Below are 19525 nucleotides of genomic sequence, written 5' to 3'. Positions count from 1 at the left end.
TTTGAAAACATACTGACAATGATTCCGAAATCGGTCGTGGAACCTATAAAGGTCAAATTGCTTGGGGCTTGCCGGGCATTGCCGCAATTACTAAGTTTGACGAACGCTTCGAACTTTTAAAGCAAAATAATGACACTTTTTCGTTCCTTCAAAAATTAAAACACTGGAAGGATTTAGAGTTAGATACAAAAAGAGCATATTGTTCTAATTTAGAAAATAAATTGTGTCATGTGGGTTCTTCAGACGTAGATAGGTTTAAGCTCTTTAATAAAATAGAATGATTACCAATGTTTATTGATGATTTTACTACACCTTTGGATATTTTAAATTATTGTATACAAATAAATTATTACTTTCAGTGTTCCCAAATTTGTTCACTGCTCTTAGAATTTACCTCACATTGCCAGTGACAGTAGCGCACAGTGAAAGATCATTTTCTAAATTAAAAATAATAAAAAGAATGTGTGTGTACTTTGTACGCACGCAAGAAGTTATACTTCTATTATATGATTTCAACGAAATAAATATATTTTTAACAGGTTATTTATATTTAAAGATTAAACTAATTTTTACTTACTACTTTCCAAAAAATTTTACTAAAACAATACTAAAAATAAAAAAAAAGTTAGATAACACACGGAATTGAACCAGGGACCTCTCGATCTCCGGTCGAACGCGCTACCACCGAGCCAAACTCCCTTTGCTTTGACAGCTTACAAGATCTCTCATACATACTGACAAATTCAATAGACACAGAAAGTATAATAAATAATACATTTACTAAAAACACTAATATATTCTTTTAATGACTTATTTGCGCTGATACATACATAATTTGAAAGATTAGCAACGAACTACATACTGTCTGTCTGCGCATGCGCCAGGCAAGTATAAAATTTCACCCTCGATCGTAAAGAAGTATAACTTCAATAATTAAAAATTATCTAAGGTCAACATTGTCGCAAAGTCGATTGACAAATTTATCGCTAGTAAGTATTGAACATGAAATAACAATTGAAGTAAGTGATATTATAAAAGATTTTGCCAATGCAAAAGCACGAAAAGTATCTGTTTTATAATTATATGTTGTAGTATGTGTGTCCTATAATAATTCGTTAGTAAATTATTATTTTTTTAAATAATCACAAAGTTATTTTTTATTCATCTCTAACCAATTCCTTCCTAAAAGTACTATTTACTCTTGGACTCAAACCTGTCAAATTTCCTCAACCGATTTTCAACCTTACCTCATAGATAAAAAAATTCATTTTTAATAGGTTTGGGTAGGTTGTTCTGACACCGTGAATACCTATGAGCTCCCGAACATCATTTAATATTGCACTATTTGCATCTGGATTTTTGTTTACATTATAATCGTACCTAATACTCTCTAATACCCTATGTACTAGTACTAGGTAGGTGTAGGTACCTATTCGGGTATTCCATTTTGACTGCGTGTCTACCAAAGGGCGCCAGGGCATCGACTGCACACGGGCGCTACATGGGCTAGAGCCGCCTCTGCCGCTGAGAGCTTGTAAATGAAAACCACATAGAACGGGGAAAGAGGACATCCTAGATTACCGCAAAACGGACAAATACAAAGAGCAATGGACAAAAGGGACCCCACTGAAGAAGATATAATATATTATGAAAAATGGCTATTGAGATAATGTGGTAAACGGTAATAGCTATTTGTATAACAAGTCATTTTTTCATTTTTAAATAATTTATTTATGTAACTAACTAACAAAATTTATTAGAAAACTAAAACTAACAAGTAGGTACAGCAGAACTATCAACTGTCAAATATAAGTCAAATTATTAATGTAAACATTGTTAAATCAAAATAACAATTTACTGTTTTTTCCATTCTGCAAAATACAGGGTGTTCTATATATAAACGTTAAAATGTAAAGATACTTACGTAATAGACAATAGAATATTGTATAGGGCGTCAATAAGTTATTTCATCAATGGCATACCATGACGTCACTTTTACTTTTACTCCCTAGGGAGGAAAAGTACGACTTTGCTCCCTACAATCAGGTCCGGAAAAGTATACTTTCGGTAGAGGTAGGTGGAAAACATAATATTATCATTGTTTAACTAGACTAATCTAGTTCCTTTTCTTCTTCTTCTTCTTTTTGTATAGACATGACTGTGTCTATTTTTTCAATGTGCCTCTAGTAAGTTGTCGTTCCATAGTTTTCGTGGTCTTCCCACTGATCGTCTTCCGATTGGGGAACCGTCTCTCGCTGTCCTGACTATCCTATTTGTTGTCATTCAGCTTATGTGGTCATTCCATTCTATTCTACTGTTTCTTATTAATGTTATACACCTTGCATCTACGTCGTATATCTGTACTTCTAGCTCTGTCCCATAGAGTCTTACCATCGATTTTTCAAAGGGTTTTCATCTCCGCTGTTTCGAGCAAACTTTTTGTCCTCTCTGTGTCGGGTCGTGTTTCTGCCGAGTATGTCATTATTGGTCTGATGACTGTTTTGTAAATTCTGCCTTTCATTTCTTTTCCGATATTTTTATTTCTCCATATTGTGTCATTCAGGCAACCTGCGGCTCTGTTTGCTCTATTCACTTGATCTTCCACTTCTGTTTCGAGAATCTGTTCCGTGATGCCTAGGTATTTAAACTCCATCACTTGTTCTATTATCTGACCTTCCAGCTCCAATTTATATATTATTGGATCTGCTGTTATAACCATGCATTTTGTCTTTTGTGAGGAAATTAACCTGTTAAATTTTCTGGCGATTATGTTGAATTGGTGCAGCATACGTTGTAAATCATCTTCACTTTGAGATATTAGTATTGCATCGTCCTAGTTAAACAATGTCTGTTAAACTAGTCTAGTTAAACAATGATATTATGCTGTATGTATAAAGACACGAATAAGTAAGTAAGTAGATAAAATTAAAAAAATATATATATTTGAAAGACCTTTAGGCCGATCAGCTAAAATGGCACATAGCGATCAAAATGCTTATGACTAGAGACTTTTAGTCAGGTTAGCCTTGGAAACACTTTTAGTCATTCAACTAAAGTTCTGAAATAGGGCTTTTCAACGCTTCTCATTTATTTCGGGCACTTGTCATATTATCTCGTACATTAATATTATACGGCATTATGGCAAGTTTCCGAAACAAATGATAAGCGTTGAAAAGTCTAGTTATGTTTGTTAACGTCACACTGATCAGTTCCTATCATAGGGCTTTTCATCGACTATCGTTTGTTTCGACCTTCTGTCATATATTGTATAATATGTGTATAATATTCATATATACAGATTATACAACATATGACAGAAACTCGAAACAAATGAGAGTCGATGAAAAGCCCTATTTGTATTTGACTGCGATTTTAGTTTTGTGTTTGTGACTTAAAAATTGCGTTTTTTTTTGTTAATAACCTGTCCAAAGATAATCACCGTGTGTTTATCTCTGACCTAGCCCTAGTTCTTTAGAACAGTAGACTAAACGAAAACACAGAAAGCGACGATTCCAAATTCCAATTCCACACCTTTGGAGAGGACACCATAGAATATATACATATTTGAAGTTTAAATTTTAAATAAACAATTACGAAAACATTCATCCTGTTAATATAATTGAGATGATGCACTGAAGAAGGTATGTATTATAAAAATACTATAGGTACTAGGCAGAATAAATAATCAAAAGATCCAAGAGAAGTAGTTGAAGACAATTTTGAAAAGGGAGATCAATGACGACATGCGACGACATATTTATGACAAGTGCCCGAAACAAATGAGAAGCGTTGAAAAACCCTATTGACTGTTTGGAAAGTATACTCCAAAATAGCAACCAAACAGGGAAACTGGAATTCAGGATAACAAAGAAACTATGGCAGAGACACATTAGGAGAAGGAGTAAAAAATATTGGCTCGCATGAATAACAATGAGAATGTAGTTTATGTACGGTGAGTAGAAACTCATCACATCAATATGTTTGTATACATATGAAATGGAGTATAAACTTATACTTTATGCTTATACTCATGAGAACATACTCGGAGTTTATACTCCGTTTCTATTCATACTACACAATATCTAAACATCCTTTTTAATTAATAAGAATGAAAAAGTTTGTAAGCAAAGAAAAAATACAAAGAAATATAAAAATAGGAACAAAGAAAAGAAATACTTACAAAGATAATATACCTATATAATATAGATTTAGAAAACAAACAAAAATCTTCCTTAGTTTAGATCCATTTTTTATTATTATTTAGCAATTTTTGTTTATGTTTTGTTTTTATGGCATATTTTATTTATATTTTGATTATTGGTCTTTTGTTTAGGAAAATTAATTTCTAGTAAATCCTTGAAAATTATTTTCTTGGCAACACTGTAAAAAGTTCACGCTCTACCGGTAAGGTATGGAAACAATGCAATTTAAATTCTCAGATCGTTTAGAACAGGTAGTTTGGCAATCAATATTGCAATTCTGAAAATAGGGTTGCCTATATATTAGTGTGCGTTTATATCGTTTTCTTTTTTAATTAAAATTATGCTGTTTCTTTAAAAACCGCAAAAGCGGAGAGTTATTTTGATTTACTTTCAGTGGCGGATCCAGAAATTTTGTTTGGGGGGGGGGGGTCATGGGTCTTGAGGGTGATTTAATTACCTATCTCTGATGCAAGGTCACTTAGTCTTACCAACGTGGGTTTAAAATTATGGGGGGGGTCATGACCCCCGTGACACCCCCCCTGGATCCGCCAGTGTTTACTTTACGATTTAGATCTACGCTACGTGGTTTTTTGTTTATCTAGCAACCTCCACTTAAATGTTTTTTTCTACAACCGTGTTAAAAATGCAATTTTTAGCACTCCGTACGAGCGTTAAAAATGCTACTTTAAGGCACTAGTGCTTTAAAATACTTTTAAGGCACTGCAGTTCATATTGACCGTATATGCAATTTTGATGTAATGTCAAAAAAATATAAAAATGGAATGTCATCAAGTTCAAGTAAAAGTTTTTGTAGATATTGTCCTGTAATTACGTTTGTAGAAAAATATTGTATGATATGCGTGTTAAAAAGTGTTAAAAAAACTCGCTATCGCTCATTCTGCAAACTTTCACATGCGTGCCTTAAACGTGTACTTTTAACACTTATATCATAAATAACTATCAAACTACAAAATTTCACAAATTTGGCATTAGGATTTTTGACTATATCAGATAATTTTTTTATCGTTTTTTAGTACATTTTGATACTATTATTTTACCTTATGACTTATGACCTTATAACTTTTTACTTTATAACCTTATGTACTGTTATGATCTGCTTTCTCTTACTTTTATATTAATTAGTATTTATTTAATTAATTATTCAATTGTCGCAAATCATACATAAAAAAATTAAGAAAAATCTCAGGGTGCCTTTTTGTAAAAAAAAATAACTAAATTATCTTAGGTTATACTTATCCTTTCTTGTAGCTTCAGTATCTCTTAGTCTTGATTTTCGCGTTGTCTATAATTATCTTGCAATCTTCTTATTTCTCTTTCTCTCATTTTTGCTTCTCGTATTTGTAAGAATTGGCACAAACTGTCGATATCTTTGTAGTTTTGTAAAGTTATGTGATCTTCTAAGGTATCTTCAAAATGTCTGGCTATCAGTTCTACTAGCTGTTCGGACGAATAATTATAATGTAGGTGTTTTGCATTATTGTATAATTGTAGTGCGTATGTTTTTTCTGAAATACCCATTCTATCATGGTATGTACCTCCCATTTTGCAACTCCTTGTTTATTTCTATCTGTTGTATTTTTCCCCAGAAATAACTCAGGAACTTTTGTTCGAATTTATGCCAATTGTCCAATTCTTCTTCTTTCCTATCAAACCATAAAGTCGCCTCATCTTCAAGATGTTTCCGTATCGTTTCTTTGGCTGTTTCGAAGTTACCGATGTATCGTACTTTCTTTTTTAAATTATTTATGAAAATTACTGGGTGTAATTTTTTTACATCCCCGCCAAATCTTATTTTCACATCCTCTGTACTATGGATAATCGTTTCCCTTCTTTCTCCGGAATTTTGTTGATTCCTGATTTCCTCCATTTTTCTTTCTATTTCTCGCCTGTTCTCTTGTAATGCGTTTTCAAATTTGGTTTCCAAATTTTCTAGTTCCTTTTTTTGGCACTTGTTTATCTCCTTCATTTTGATTTTGATTTCTTTAATCTCTATCTCCTGTTTCTCGCTCTTTTCTACAATCTCTTCAATTTTTTTAACCATTGCCTTCTTAATACTCTCTATATTTCTGTTGTTTTCTTCTATTGCTTGTTTTGTTTCCTCCTCATTTTCTTGCATTACTCGTTTTGTTTCTTCCTGATTTTCTTGCATTTTATCCATTTTTTGATGTGTTTCATCCATTTTTTTGTGTTTTATCCAGTTTCTTTGATGTTTCTTCCATGGCTTGTTTCGTTTCACGTTGATTTTCATCCATTGTCCTTTTTGCTTCATCCATTTTTTGTGATTGTATTTGCATTAGTTGTAATAACTTTTCTAAATCTGAAAATTCCTTTTTTCCTGTTTCCATGATTGTTGTGTCTAAAATGTCTTCTTGTTCTATTTGTTCTTCTTGTTCCAAATGTTCTTCTTGTTCCAAATGTTCTTCTTGTTCCAAATGTTCTTCTTGTTCCAAATGTTCCTCTTGTTTTTTGTTTTCTTTGCTTTTGCTTCTGGTGATCGACATGTAGTTAAAATTTATCCCCGCCTGATACGAAATTCGAAAATACCTTGTATGCTGTAGAGACGAAAATTTTTCTCTCCCCAAATATAATCAATTAATCACACAAATTTTTAAATTTATCAAAATTTAAATCAATCAAAAATAAAATAAATATGTAAAAATTGTACCTAGATAAAAATATAACTCAAACAAAATATTTCATAAATTTTAAATCTATCAACTTTTTCCGACGGGCAAATAAATTTTTCATCACCTGTTTTTCCGTTTCCTATCCTTTAAAATTCACAACTAGAGATACTTTCATGTCCCACGTTGGTTCGCCATGTTGTTATGATCTGCTTTCTCTTACTTTTATATTAATTAGTATTTATTTAATTAATTATTCAATTGTCGCAAATCATACATAAAAATTAAGAAAAATCTCAGGGTGCCTTTTTATCGTATAAAAAAAATAACTAAATTATCTTAGATTATACTTATCCTTTCTCGTGGTTTCAGTATCTCTTCGTTGATCCTTATCGGGATAAAATAGGAAAAGGGAATAAATAGAAATACCATAAATAAGCACATACAAATATCTTTTATTATCAAAAGCAATACTCTGAAAAGCTATCAATTAAATCCTGTAGGCATAACTGTCCCAATGAAAACTTTTACCACATAAATTAATTCAGTTCAAACAAATATTTATCGCTTTGTTCTTGATACCATTAATAAAACATTTGGGTTTCGAAACGTTAATAAATTCATTTTTTTAATAAAATTGTGGCTTATTTCCCATAGAAAATATTTATTTATAAAACAAGCTAAACAAACAAATTTAGGCATTCGCAAAACTACTTATACTTCCTATTAAATTTTTAAAAATGTTGGAATCTTAATTCATATGCTTTTACTCAAAAAATAACTTCTGATTATAAAGAAAATCTAGCACATAAGTTATTGACTGACCTTTTTGATTCACACACAATGATGTCTCCTCTTGACCCAAACAGCTCTTCCTTCTTGATTATGTTAGGCTACCAATCAAAGCCCTCTCCTTTCTCAGCATCAATCCAGCAGAATACCAGCAACTATTTCTCCAAACCACGAGCCAGGCCTCTTTTGACTAGTACTCGTTCAATAAACTCCAAAACTCTCTCCTCTCTTTCTCACAATAATAATCTCCTAAGACCCAAGTATCTTTTTTACTTGGTGTCACAAATAATTTTAATAACTATAGTTCTTGTAACTTACTCTCTTGGACTTTACAGAATCAAAGAGGTATTTCTTCTCAATTTGATTTGTCTCTCGTTCCACTTTTCAGCTATTCTTCACTATCAAACAACCACTAGTACTTGCTTCTGAACTACTCACGAAAACTTTTGACTGCTCTTCTCGGATGCCGGTCACATCATAATCTCCTTTTCCAAATTGTCTGAACATTCAAACTTCTCTCTCCCCATTCCAAATTGCCAAGCCAATCAAAAACATTTCTCTCTCCACATTCCTCTTTTTTCATTCGAAAAAACCCATGTATTCTTTCAATAAATACTTCTACTCATCATAATTACTTTTCGGGAATTCTACAAATATTCTTGGGCTTAAACAAAAAGACTTAAAATTCCAAATTTCTCTACCTTATTTTTCTAAAAACTAATAATTACAATTACCTGTGGATTTTGCCCTTCCCGTAACAAAACAATCTTTTTAAAATTATAATCCGAAATAAATTGTTTTTTCACTTCACTGTATTTACAAATGTCTTTAATTCTTCAGGGAAAAACTCATTAAGGATAAACCCACTGCGTAAAAGCTAACTTCTAATAAATAGTTACAAATCAATATACAGGGTGTATCAAATTTATGGGCCCGCGTTATATTAAAAAAAAATAAAATTTTTATTCTATCTTTGATTGACAAAATGATACACAATAGTACATACATGTACATAGGTACGTTTCCAGAGAAAGTACGATACTTGTACTTATCTTAGTAAAAAATAAGCTGAGTAATTAGGTACTTAGTAAAAAAATAATTCGTTCATTTTGCATTTATCTATTATTTGTTCCATTTCGACATTTCTGTACTTCTTCTCCTTATTTAAGTACTTGGAAATTCGCGTTTTCATTCAAACAACAATTATTCTTTTATTGTTACTTTTCAGTTTGCCATTTTCATTCAAAAGTTTTCATCTCTACTCTCTCTGCCATTCTTTTTGTTCTCTCTGTGAAATTTTCTAATATTTTTATTTCTCCATATTGTTTCATGTTTCATTCGGGCAACCAGCGGCTCTGCTTGCTTTTGTTCTTCCACTTCTGTTTCGAGCTTTCCGCAGTTAAATAGTGTCATGCCTAGATACTTAACTTAAACCCATCACTTTTTGTATTATCTAATCCTCCATCACTAATTTTACATCTTAATGTTAAATTTTGTGGTTATATTAAATTTGTGCAGCATACGTTGTAGTCTAGTCGCAACATAAGGGGTCCCGTGGGAAATTGTAGCTCGCCGTGATTTGATGGTGGTATTAATGGGTTTTTTGGGTCGCTAAATCCAATGTAAGTTGTCTGAAAGCCCAAATATTACCCGTTTAATTCTTAGTAGGAAAAAATTATGGTAAAATTAGGCATTTTCCAGGTATTATTAGAAGCCCTGTAAAGACATCGATAGTGTTAAGGTGTTTTCTGGTGTATTTTTGCTCGCTTAATCGAATGCGACTAGTTGCGATTACTCAAAATATGTTCTTATTGTGTTAATAACACAATAATTGTTTATTCGCCCAAAAGGTCGAAATGTGCTATCTACAGCAAGTTTGTAGTCTTTTTCGTAGTATTTTTATACGCTAAATCGATGGCCACTAGTCGTGATAGCTTAAACCATGTTCCGACTTTGTTATTAATAAATTATTGCAAAAATAACTCTTTATAGTACCTACGTTTACTCATGGTTTTTGTTCTGAATTTAAAAAACCGCTCAGTGAAAAAACTATAGAACAAAAGTTGCTTAGAATTAATCAGCTTATCTATTTCCGGACTTATTCTAAAGGTATCTTTGTTCACCCTCGAGAAGGGGTAACACTCACCCCCAGGGTAAAAGCACACATCGGCACAATATCACTTTTTTCTTTAACATGTTAGCTATGTGTATGTGTATGCCAAATTTCATGTCAATCGAAGTCGTTTTTTTTAATTTAGAGCAAAAACCGTGAGTAAACGTACTATAAAGAGTTATTTTTGCAATAATTTATTAATAACAAAGTCGGAACGTGGTTTAAGCTATCACGACTAGTGGCAATCGATTTAGTGTAAGTATATAAATACGAAGAATAAGACTACAAACTTGCTGTATATAGCGCATTATTTCGACTTTTTCGGCGAATAAACAAATATTTTGATTATTCGCTATTAGATTGAAAACTTAGTCTTTTGCTAGCAGTTGCCGCTAGGGCATCCCTGCCATTTCGTTCGTTGCAATCCGTAACTGCACGCCGGGGTTTGTCCTAGTTGGGTCAATGCATATGGGCATATGCGCCTCCTGATGAGTGACTAATAAGTTTCGAAACCGGTAGATGTGCTTACTGCACTCTCTGATTGAACTAGAATAGGATGCGGCTGTAGTTTCTTATTGCAACGAAATTGAAAATGGTTATTCATTTACATGTTTACTCTGATTGGAGTATGAAGGAAACCATTCTCGTTGGAACTTTACCGCGCTGAGCGGATGGGACGTGAATTATAAATTGTAAAATTCTCTCATCTTATTTGGTCTCAGCATCCGTTATGGCTTGCAAATTTTAGAAGCCTCGAAGGTGTAACCAGAGAAGGTTCCCATTGTTTTCAATCTGGTAGCATGTAGAGTAATATTTTTAGTGTTATTTTATGTGCTATTAGATTGAAAACTTAGTCTTTTGCTAGCAGTTGCCGCTAGGGCATCCCTGCCATTTCGTTCGTTGCAATCCGTGACTGCACGCCTAGGTTTGTCCTGGTTGGGTCAGAGGGAGCAGCATATGTGCCTAATGATGAGAGACTAATAACTTTCGAAACCGGTAGAGGTGCTTACTACACTCTCTGATTGAACTAGAATAGGATGCGGCTGTAGTTTCGTGTTGCAACGAAATTGAAAATAATTATTGATTTTTCAAATATTTTGTTATTAACAAAATAAGAACATATTTTGAGTAATCGCAACTGGTGGCATTTGATTAAGCGAGCAAAAATACACCAGAAAAGACCTTAACACTATCAATTTTTTTACAGGGCTTCTAATAATACCTGGAAAATACCTAATTTTACCATAATTTGTTAATAATAATTAAACGGGCAATATTTAGGCTTCCAGACCGCTTCCATTAGATTCAGCTACCCAAAAAACCTATAATCATCATCATCATCCAGCCTTCTGCATCCAAAGTTGAACATAGGCCTCCCCTAATTTCTTCCAGTTATGTCGGTCTTGAGCTCCTGTAACCAATTCCCAGCAATCCTTTTGACGTCGTCTGTCAATCGTGTAGGTGCTCTACCTATAATACCACCATCAAATCACGGCGAGCTAGAATTTCGCGGGACCCCTTATGTTGCGACTAGACTAGACTATTGTAAAGAGTATTATTCACTTTGAGAGATTGATTAGTATTATTGAGTCGTCTGAATAGCAGATTATTTTAGGTTGTTTTTTTCCCATTTGGTATCCTCTTTTAGTTCTTACTTCTTTTATTACCTTATCCATGATCAGGTTTAACAATAGAGGACTCAGGAATCCCCCTGTCTTATCCCTTTGCCAGCTTCAATTGGGTCAGTTAGTTTTTCTTCTACTTTTATTTTATTGTGTCGTTTTGGAACAAGCAGAACAAAATGAATAATGGAAGTAACAGAGATGAAAAAAGAAGGACAACACTCAGCAAAACTTTAGTGATATTCATGTAATTAAAAAATTTAAGCCAACAAATACATTTATTTTTTAGTAAATCTGACGTGAAGGTGTATTTGAAATAGTGTATGACCTATTGGTGTGCTACTGCCGTTATCTTTATTTGTTTCACAACCAGGCTTCTTATCCGGGTATTCCCAAATTTCTTATGGATCAGAAGTTCCAGAAGAAAAAAATTGAAACTAAGAGCCACGCCTATACCGTAAATAATATAAGCTGCGTAGCAATCCAGAATAGCTGCACTTGCAAAATTTGCTCCTTGTCCCAGACATTCTGGTTTTCTGGTATAAATGCGTTCTATGAAGCGATTTCGGACTCCGATCTCGGCTAGTTTTAAAAGTCTGAAAGACACAAAAGAAATATTTTAATTAAAAATAGAAATGGCACTTGTGGAGTGCCGACAGAAGTGAATACTTCTTATAGACTCGATTATATTCGATTCGATTCAATTCGTTTCGATCAGATTCGATTTCGATTTATTTTATTTAATTTTATTTAATGTTAGGTATTTACTTTTATTTAATTTGATTAAATTTATTAATGTAGATAATTAAATATGTCTACTTAAGTTATAAACATATGGGAAACTTTTTTGTTATGCATTTTACGAAAAAAAGTTATTCTTTACAAAAAGTTCTGCATGCTCTAAAACCTAAGATTCAATCATCAGATATCAAATTTTTTAAATATTATACGAGGTATGTCAAAAAATATGAACTTCGTTCAAGAGTGAAGTACCTTTATTTCTCTCAATATTGAAAATTCTTATTATGAAAAGTTGTTTGGAAATATAAACTAAGATCAAATATGCAATTACATGCTTCTAATTGGAAAAAATATTTTCCAAATTTTTCTCAAATATATTGATAACTTTTTTTTATTTATTTCACATACGATAACTCTTTTATTATTACTTTTACGAAAAAAAGGTATTCTTTATAAAAAGCTCTGTATGTCCTAAGACCGAAGATGCAACCATCAGATATCACATTTTATTAATTTTATACGAGGTATGTCAAAAAATATGAATTTCACTCAAGAGTAAAGTACCTTTATTTTTCACAATATTGAAAACGGTTATTAACAAAGTTGTTTAGAATTAAAAACTATGTTTCAATATGCAATAACATCCTTCTAATTGAAATATTGTGAAACATAAAGGTACTATCATCTTGAGCGAATTTCATATTTCTTGACACACCTCGTATAAAATTAATAAAAGTTGATATATCATGGTTGTGTCTTAGATTTTAGACCATGCAAAGGTTTTTATGAAGAATAACTTTTTTTCGTAAAATGAATAATAAACGGGTTATCATATTTGTAATAATTAAAAACGATGTTGGGTAACCATAAATTTGAGAAAAAATTTGTTTTTCAATTAGAAGCATGTAATTGCATATTTGATCTTAGTTTTTAATTTCAAACAACTTTTTATCATAAGAATTTTCGATATTGAGAGAAATAAAGGTACTTTACCCTTGACCGAAATTCATATTTTTTGACATACCTCGTATAATATTGAGAAAATTTTATATCTGATGATTGAATCTTAGGTTTTGGGGTATGCAGAACTGTTTATAAAGAATAACTTTTATTCGTAAAATTAATAATAATAGCTATTTGTATAACAAGGGAGGAAAGTGCTACTTTTCCTCCCGAGAATGAAGTTTACTGCCCGACGCGTAGCGGAGGGCAGTAATCATTCAAGGGAGGAAAAGGCACTTTACTCCCATGTTATACATATGGTTTTTCCACCTTCCTCAAATAACAAGTCATTTTTTCGTTTTTACTTAATTTATTTATGTAACTAACCAACAAAATTTATTAGAACTAAAACTAACAAGTATGTGGAATATAACTGTCAACTGTCAAATATAAGTCAAAAATATTAATGTAAACATTGTTAAATCAAAATAACAATTTACTGTTTTTTACCATTGTGCAAAATACAGGGTGTTTTATAAATAAACGTTAAAATGTATAGATACTTACGTAATAAAAATAGATATTGTACAGGGCGTCAATAAGTTGTATTTCATGAATGAAATATCATGACGTCACTTTTACTTTTCCTCCCTAGGGAGGAAAAATATTTTCCTCCCTAGGGAGGAAAAGTACAACTTTGCTCCCTACAATCAGGTCCGGAAAAGTATACTTTCGGTAGAGGTAGGTGGAAAAAAAGTTTTCCACCTACCTCTACCGAAAGTATACTTTTCCGGACCTGATTGTAGGGAGCAAAGTTGTACTTTTCCTCCCTAGGGAGGAAAATATTTTTCCTCCCTAGGGAGGAAAAGTAAAAGTGACGTCATTCATGAAATATAACTTATTGACGCCCTGTACAATATCTATTTTCTATTACGTAAGTATCTATACATTTAACGTTTATTTATAAAACAGAATTATTTTGCAGAATGGTAAAAAACAGTAAATTGTTATTTTGATTTAACAATGTTTACATTAATAATTTGACTTATATTTGACAGTTGACAGTTATATTGTACCTACTTGCTAGTTTTAGTTCTAATAAATTTTGTTGGTTAGTTACATAAATAAATTAAGTAAAAATAAAAAAATGACTTGTTATTTGAGGAAGGTGGAAAAACCATATGTATAACATGGGAGTAAAGTGCCTTTTCCTCCCTTGAATGATTACTGCCCTCCGCTACGCGTCGGGCAGTAAACTTCATTCTCGGGAGGAAAAGTAGCACTTTCCTCCCTTGTTATACAAATAGCTATTCCCATATGTTTCCAACTTAAGTAGACACGCTGTATACTTAATTTTATTTAATTTTATCTAATTATATGCAATTTAATTAATTTTATTTAATTTTATGCAATTTTATTTTTTTTTAGTTTTTATGGAATTTTTATGGAATTTTTGCAATTCATTAAAAAGGTAATGGAATAAATCTTTATTTAATCTAAACAACTCTATGAATCGTAAATCCGGCAAACCAAAATAATCACTTCTATCCCTTAAAAATCTACCTTCTTCACGAAGCAGCCGTAACTGATCCCTACGTTCTTGTTCGTCGAAAATTATTAAATTTATAGGCAACATTTTATTTAATTTCAACAATAAACACTTGTTTTTGTTTACCTTATGCTTTTTTGGAATTATAGGTTAGTTAAATCTGTCAAATATGTAGAATCACATCACATTTCCACAGGACGGAGTTTATCTATGGCATAGAACAAGACAATTATTACAGAACTCTAAAATCTTGAAACGACGTGCTGTGTTGCCGTTAATTTTTACCCAATCGTTCGTTTCAATTCGGTCCAGTTCGTAGAGTATTGCGATAGTATAGCGAAGCGAAGCCACACAATACAGAGTACGATTCGAACTGAACCGTTGCTTTGCTACGCTTCGCTACGACTTGCTTACGCTTTCGCTATAAAAGTTATAGAGTCCCACTGCAGTACCGCATCACACAACATAATCGAAGTCATAGGAGAGCCAATCAATATAAACGAGGAGCAGACCAAAAAGTAATAACGGCCGTTCCCCATGGTCGGAAAGAATACTCCAGAACTACTAAAAAATGGCATTGACAAATTAGCAAAAATAATAACAATATTCAAAAATGAATAACCATTTTCAATTTCGTTGCAACACCAAACTACAGCCGCATCATTATTCCAGTTCAATCAGAGAGTGCAGCAAGCACTTCTACCGGCTTCGAAACTTATTAGTCTCTCATCAGGAGGCACATAATATGTGTGTATATTATGCTGCTTTCTCTGACCCAACTAGGACAAACCCCGGCGTGCAGTCACGGATTGCAACGAACGAAATGACAGGGATGCCCTAGCGGCAACTGCTAACAAAAAAAACTAAGTTTTCAATCTAATAGCACATAAAACAACATCCAAAAATGCTATTCTACATCCTATCAGGCTGAAAACAATGGGAACCTTCTCTGGTAACACCCCCGAGGCTTCTACAATTTGCAAGTTATAACGGATGCTGAGACTAAGGAAGATGAGGGAATTTTACAATTTATAATTATTTTAGCATAGTTATTAGCATTTAGTTTTTTTTTAATGACGATATTATTTAACAGATTTTTTAATGGAGAACCGGTACCACACACGGAAAGAAGGATGGATAACATTATACATAAGAATGGTAGTAAACAAGAGCTAAATAATTATAGAGGTATTACCGTAACTAGCACACGAAGTCCATTGTACGTAAGAATGGCAACAATAGGCAACATTTTCGTCATTTTCTGTATAATCCAATTCCAAGTAATCGAAAAAAGGCTGCCAAGAGCCAAAGAGTTGCATTTACTCATGGTAGATCTAACGAAGGCATAGGACACGGTACCCATTAATGTTTACATTGGTATAACGGACTCACGTTGTTGAGTAAATTTACTCTTCCTCTTCCATCTAATTCAGGTGTCATGACGATTATTTATTTTACTTAAGAGAATAATTAAAAAAAGCTTCGCTTCAAAAACCTTTCTGGTATATTCCACAATAACCCCAGAGGCAGAAACCAATAAAGAAAACTTGATAATCAACCTGTACTTAAATGACTATCTGAACTTGATCTGAAACTAATCTAATATGTAACTTATTGCAACGATTCTTACGCAATTTTAATGATATCCCTGTAAGGCGATCCTTTTCTAATTGCGGTATATGGATCTCTTCGTTTAAAAAGCGATACTTCCGTCAAAGAACATTTTTCGCTTTCCTCAAATGTTTTAGCTATTTCTTTATAAGCAGAGGAAGGATTCGTTTGAAAAGCGAAAAATCCGTTTCTCATTTTTGCTATTCCTTCTTCCAAAGACATGGATTTCGACTGCTTGTCTTTTGTAAATATTTTGTCATATGCAACTTTTGCCAGAGGATCCGTAGATAACTAAAAGATAAAAAGTTAAATTTCAAATTTAAAAACAGGAGAGGAGGTTTTCTCCTCTCCTGAACAACAAATTACCTTGAACATATCCTCAATTAAACTATTATTTTGGACACCTAAATCCATATTGGAATTAAATAAACCTTCTATGGTATTTGTACTTTCCGTAGTGCTTTGCAAGAGAGCTACGATATTGGCTGAGTACGCAGTAAATAAGAACATAACAGCTATGACAGAAAAGACAAATGTTATCCGCCCAGAAAAACTTTTCGGTTCGGCTTCAGCTCCTTGCTCCGTCAGAATTCCTATTTGCATGATTAAATTGTCGAGAATTCTTGGTTGAAGTTGCTCAACTTGGTTTTTGTGATCCATTTCTTTAAACACTGGATCATGTACTTCCCAAAGTGCTATCAGATACGCTATAAGAAACCAATAATTGACAACGATATAGATATAATACACAGGGTGTTTGGTAAAGAATGGGCCATAGCTTAACCTTAGAATACTGAGGTTAAAATAGGTCGATTTAAGCTAACTTACGGGTTGCTCAAAGGCGCATGGAAAGATCCATGCTGGGCGTAACTCTACGGGATAAAATAAGAAATGAAGATCTCAGACAAACAACCGGTATCGCAGATGTTGTAGAACGTATCACCAGGCTCAAATGGAACTGGGCAGGACACGTCGCCAGGCTGAAAGATTCAAGATGGGCACGAAGGCTGATGGAGTGGAGACCAAGAGAAGATAAACGAAGTAGAGGAAGGCCGCTTACACGATGGACAGATGATATCAGGCGGATTAGTAAAAACTGGCAAAAATCAGCACAAAACCGTGAAGTGTGGAAACAATTGGGGGAGACCTATGTCCAGCAGTGGACGTAAATTGGTTGGATGATGATGATGATGATGACCTTAGGACAAAAGTTGATAATAACCTAAATACAGGTTGTCAAAGTTAAACTTTTATTTTATTTATTTTTTAATATATCCTGACAGGCATGGGACAACAACACGAAATTTGGTAAGTGGTGCTGGTATTGTACAATCTACTAAATTATGTTAAACAAACGTTTCTGGCTACTACCAGAGGCGTACGACGGGGGAACGTGAATGGTTGACCCTTCCCAAATTCTACGCCACCGGCGGAATTGCTATTTTAGTGCAATTTTTTGATTTTCCAATACTTTCTATGTAAAAAACATACTCTTCATTCGTAACGATAAAGCTATTAGTTTTCGAGATGTTTGAAGCTAAAAACGAAGGAGCATAATACATTTCAAAATAAGTGTGCCTTTTCATTTTTAACTTCAAATATCTCTAAAACTAATTACTTTATCGTTACGATTGAAGAGTGTATTATTTGCATAGAAAATATTGGAGAATCTAAAAATTATGCTAAAACAGCAGTTTTATCAGTGGCGTAGAATGTGGGAATGGTCAACCATTCACTTTTCCCTGTCGTACGCCTCTGGTATTAACTACAAACAATTATTTAACATAATTTAGTAGGGTGTATAGTACCTACACTTTCTGCCAAGTACCATAAGGATATGTCAAACAGTTTTATAGTACCGGGCACCCATAGTTCTTAAAGTTTTAAATAAAGAATAAATTATTTAAAAATAAAGAATACTTTAAAATAATTTGACATATCCGTGTGATACTTGGCAGAAAGTGTAGGCACTGTACACTCTACTAAATTATGTTAAATAATCGTTTCTGGCTACTACCAGAGGCGTACGACAGGGGAAAGTGAATGGTTGACCATTCCCAAATTCTACGCCACTGATGAAACTACTATTTTAGCATAATTTTTAGATTCTTCAATACTGTCTATGCAAATAATATACTCTTCAATCGTAACGATAAAGTCATTAGTTTTCGAGATATTTAAAGTTAAAAATGAAAAGGCACACTTATTTTGATTAATGTATTATGCTCCTTCGTTTTTAGCTTCAAATATCTCGAAAACTAATGGCTTTATCGTTACGAATGAAGAGTATGTTTTTTACATAGAAAGTATCGGAGAATAAAAAAATTGCACTAAAATAGCAATTCCGTCAGTGGCGTAGAATTTGGGAAGGGTCAACCATTCACGTTCCCCCATCGTACGCCTCTGGTAGTAGCCAGAAACGTTTGTTTAACATAATTTAGTAAATTATACAATACCAGCACCACTTAACAAATTTCGTGTTGTTGTCCCATGCCTGTCAGGAAATATTCAAAAATAAATAAAATAAAAGTTTAACTTTGACACCCTGTATTTCGGTTATTATCAACTTTTGTACTAAGGTAAGTTAGCTTAAATCGACCTATTTTAAGCTCAGGAATCTAAGCTTAAGCTATGGCCCATCCTTTACCAAACACCCTGTATATATTGTAAGAAGCAAGCTGTCTTCAGAAAACTTACCCATATTACACATTATTATCAATAGGATAACACAACTAAGCCATACGTACTGGTCAAACGGTAGAATGAATAAATTGGAGACGTAGGTCAGTGGTGGTGCTCTTAAGATAAACTTAAGAGAAAATGGACAACAAGGCACAAGAAAGTCGATGGTTTCTATCTTGTCTAGCGAGATAAAAAGAGAGTTAACTACAAAAAAAAATGAATAAACAATGTAAGTTTCAATTCTTGTATACATCGCGATATCATATTGTATAACGCTTTAAATACAAGTCATTAAAAAACGATAGAGGCTTTGTTCTCAATAGAAGTCTTAAGTCTTATTCCAGAGATGCGGAGACGTCAATTGCGCGTTTACTGTAAAGAGACCGAACTCATTAGACCGAAAAGCACTTTACCGAAACCTCACTAGACCAAAAAGCAGAAGATCGAAAAACATTAGGTACATAATACAGGGTGCTCAAACAGGATTGTAATCTGAGCAAGGGTATCATCAACCTCCCTTCACCCTTTATCCAGGCCTAGGACTGGCAGCACAAAGTACTGGCAAATTTAGAGGTTGTTTTTTGCTTTGTTTCCTTTTATTTATTTTTTTGTTTTTATTTGTTTTT

General features: G+C 33.0%; 1 protein-coding gene across 1 annotated transcript; it reads right to left on the bottom strand.

Annotated features, from left to right (window-relative positions):
* Nucleotides 1-11606: 11606 nt before the first annotated feature.
* On the bottom strand, nt 11607-19163 carry LOC126880718 (glutamate receptor-like). Its single transcript, XM_050644764.1, has 5 exons — nt 19151-19163; nt 18915-19103; nt 16584-16924; nt 16237-16508; nt 11607-11970 (listed from the first exon to the last, which is right to left on the bottom strand). The coding sequence occupies exons 1-5, from the start codon at nt 19161-19163 to the stop codon at nt 11703-11705; spliced, it is 1083 nt and encodes a 360-aa protein (XP_050500721.1). The 3' UTR covers nt 11607-11702.
* Nucleotides 19164-19525: the final 362 nt, after the last annotated feature.

Source organism: Diabrotica virgifera, chromosome 2 (assembly GCF_917563875.1).
Source record: "Diabrotica virgifera virgifera chromosome 2, PGI_DIABVI_V3a".
Taxonomy (NCBI): domain Eukaryota; kingdom Metazoa; phylum Arthropoda; class Insecta; order Coleoptera; family Chrysomelidae; genus Diabrotica; species Diabrotica virgifera.
This window is presented reverse-complemented; position numbering and strand designations above follow the sequence as displayed.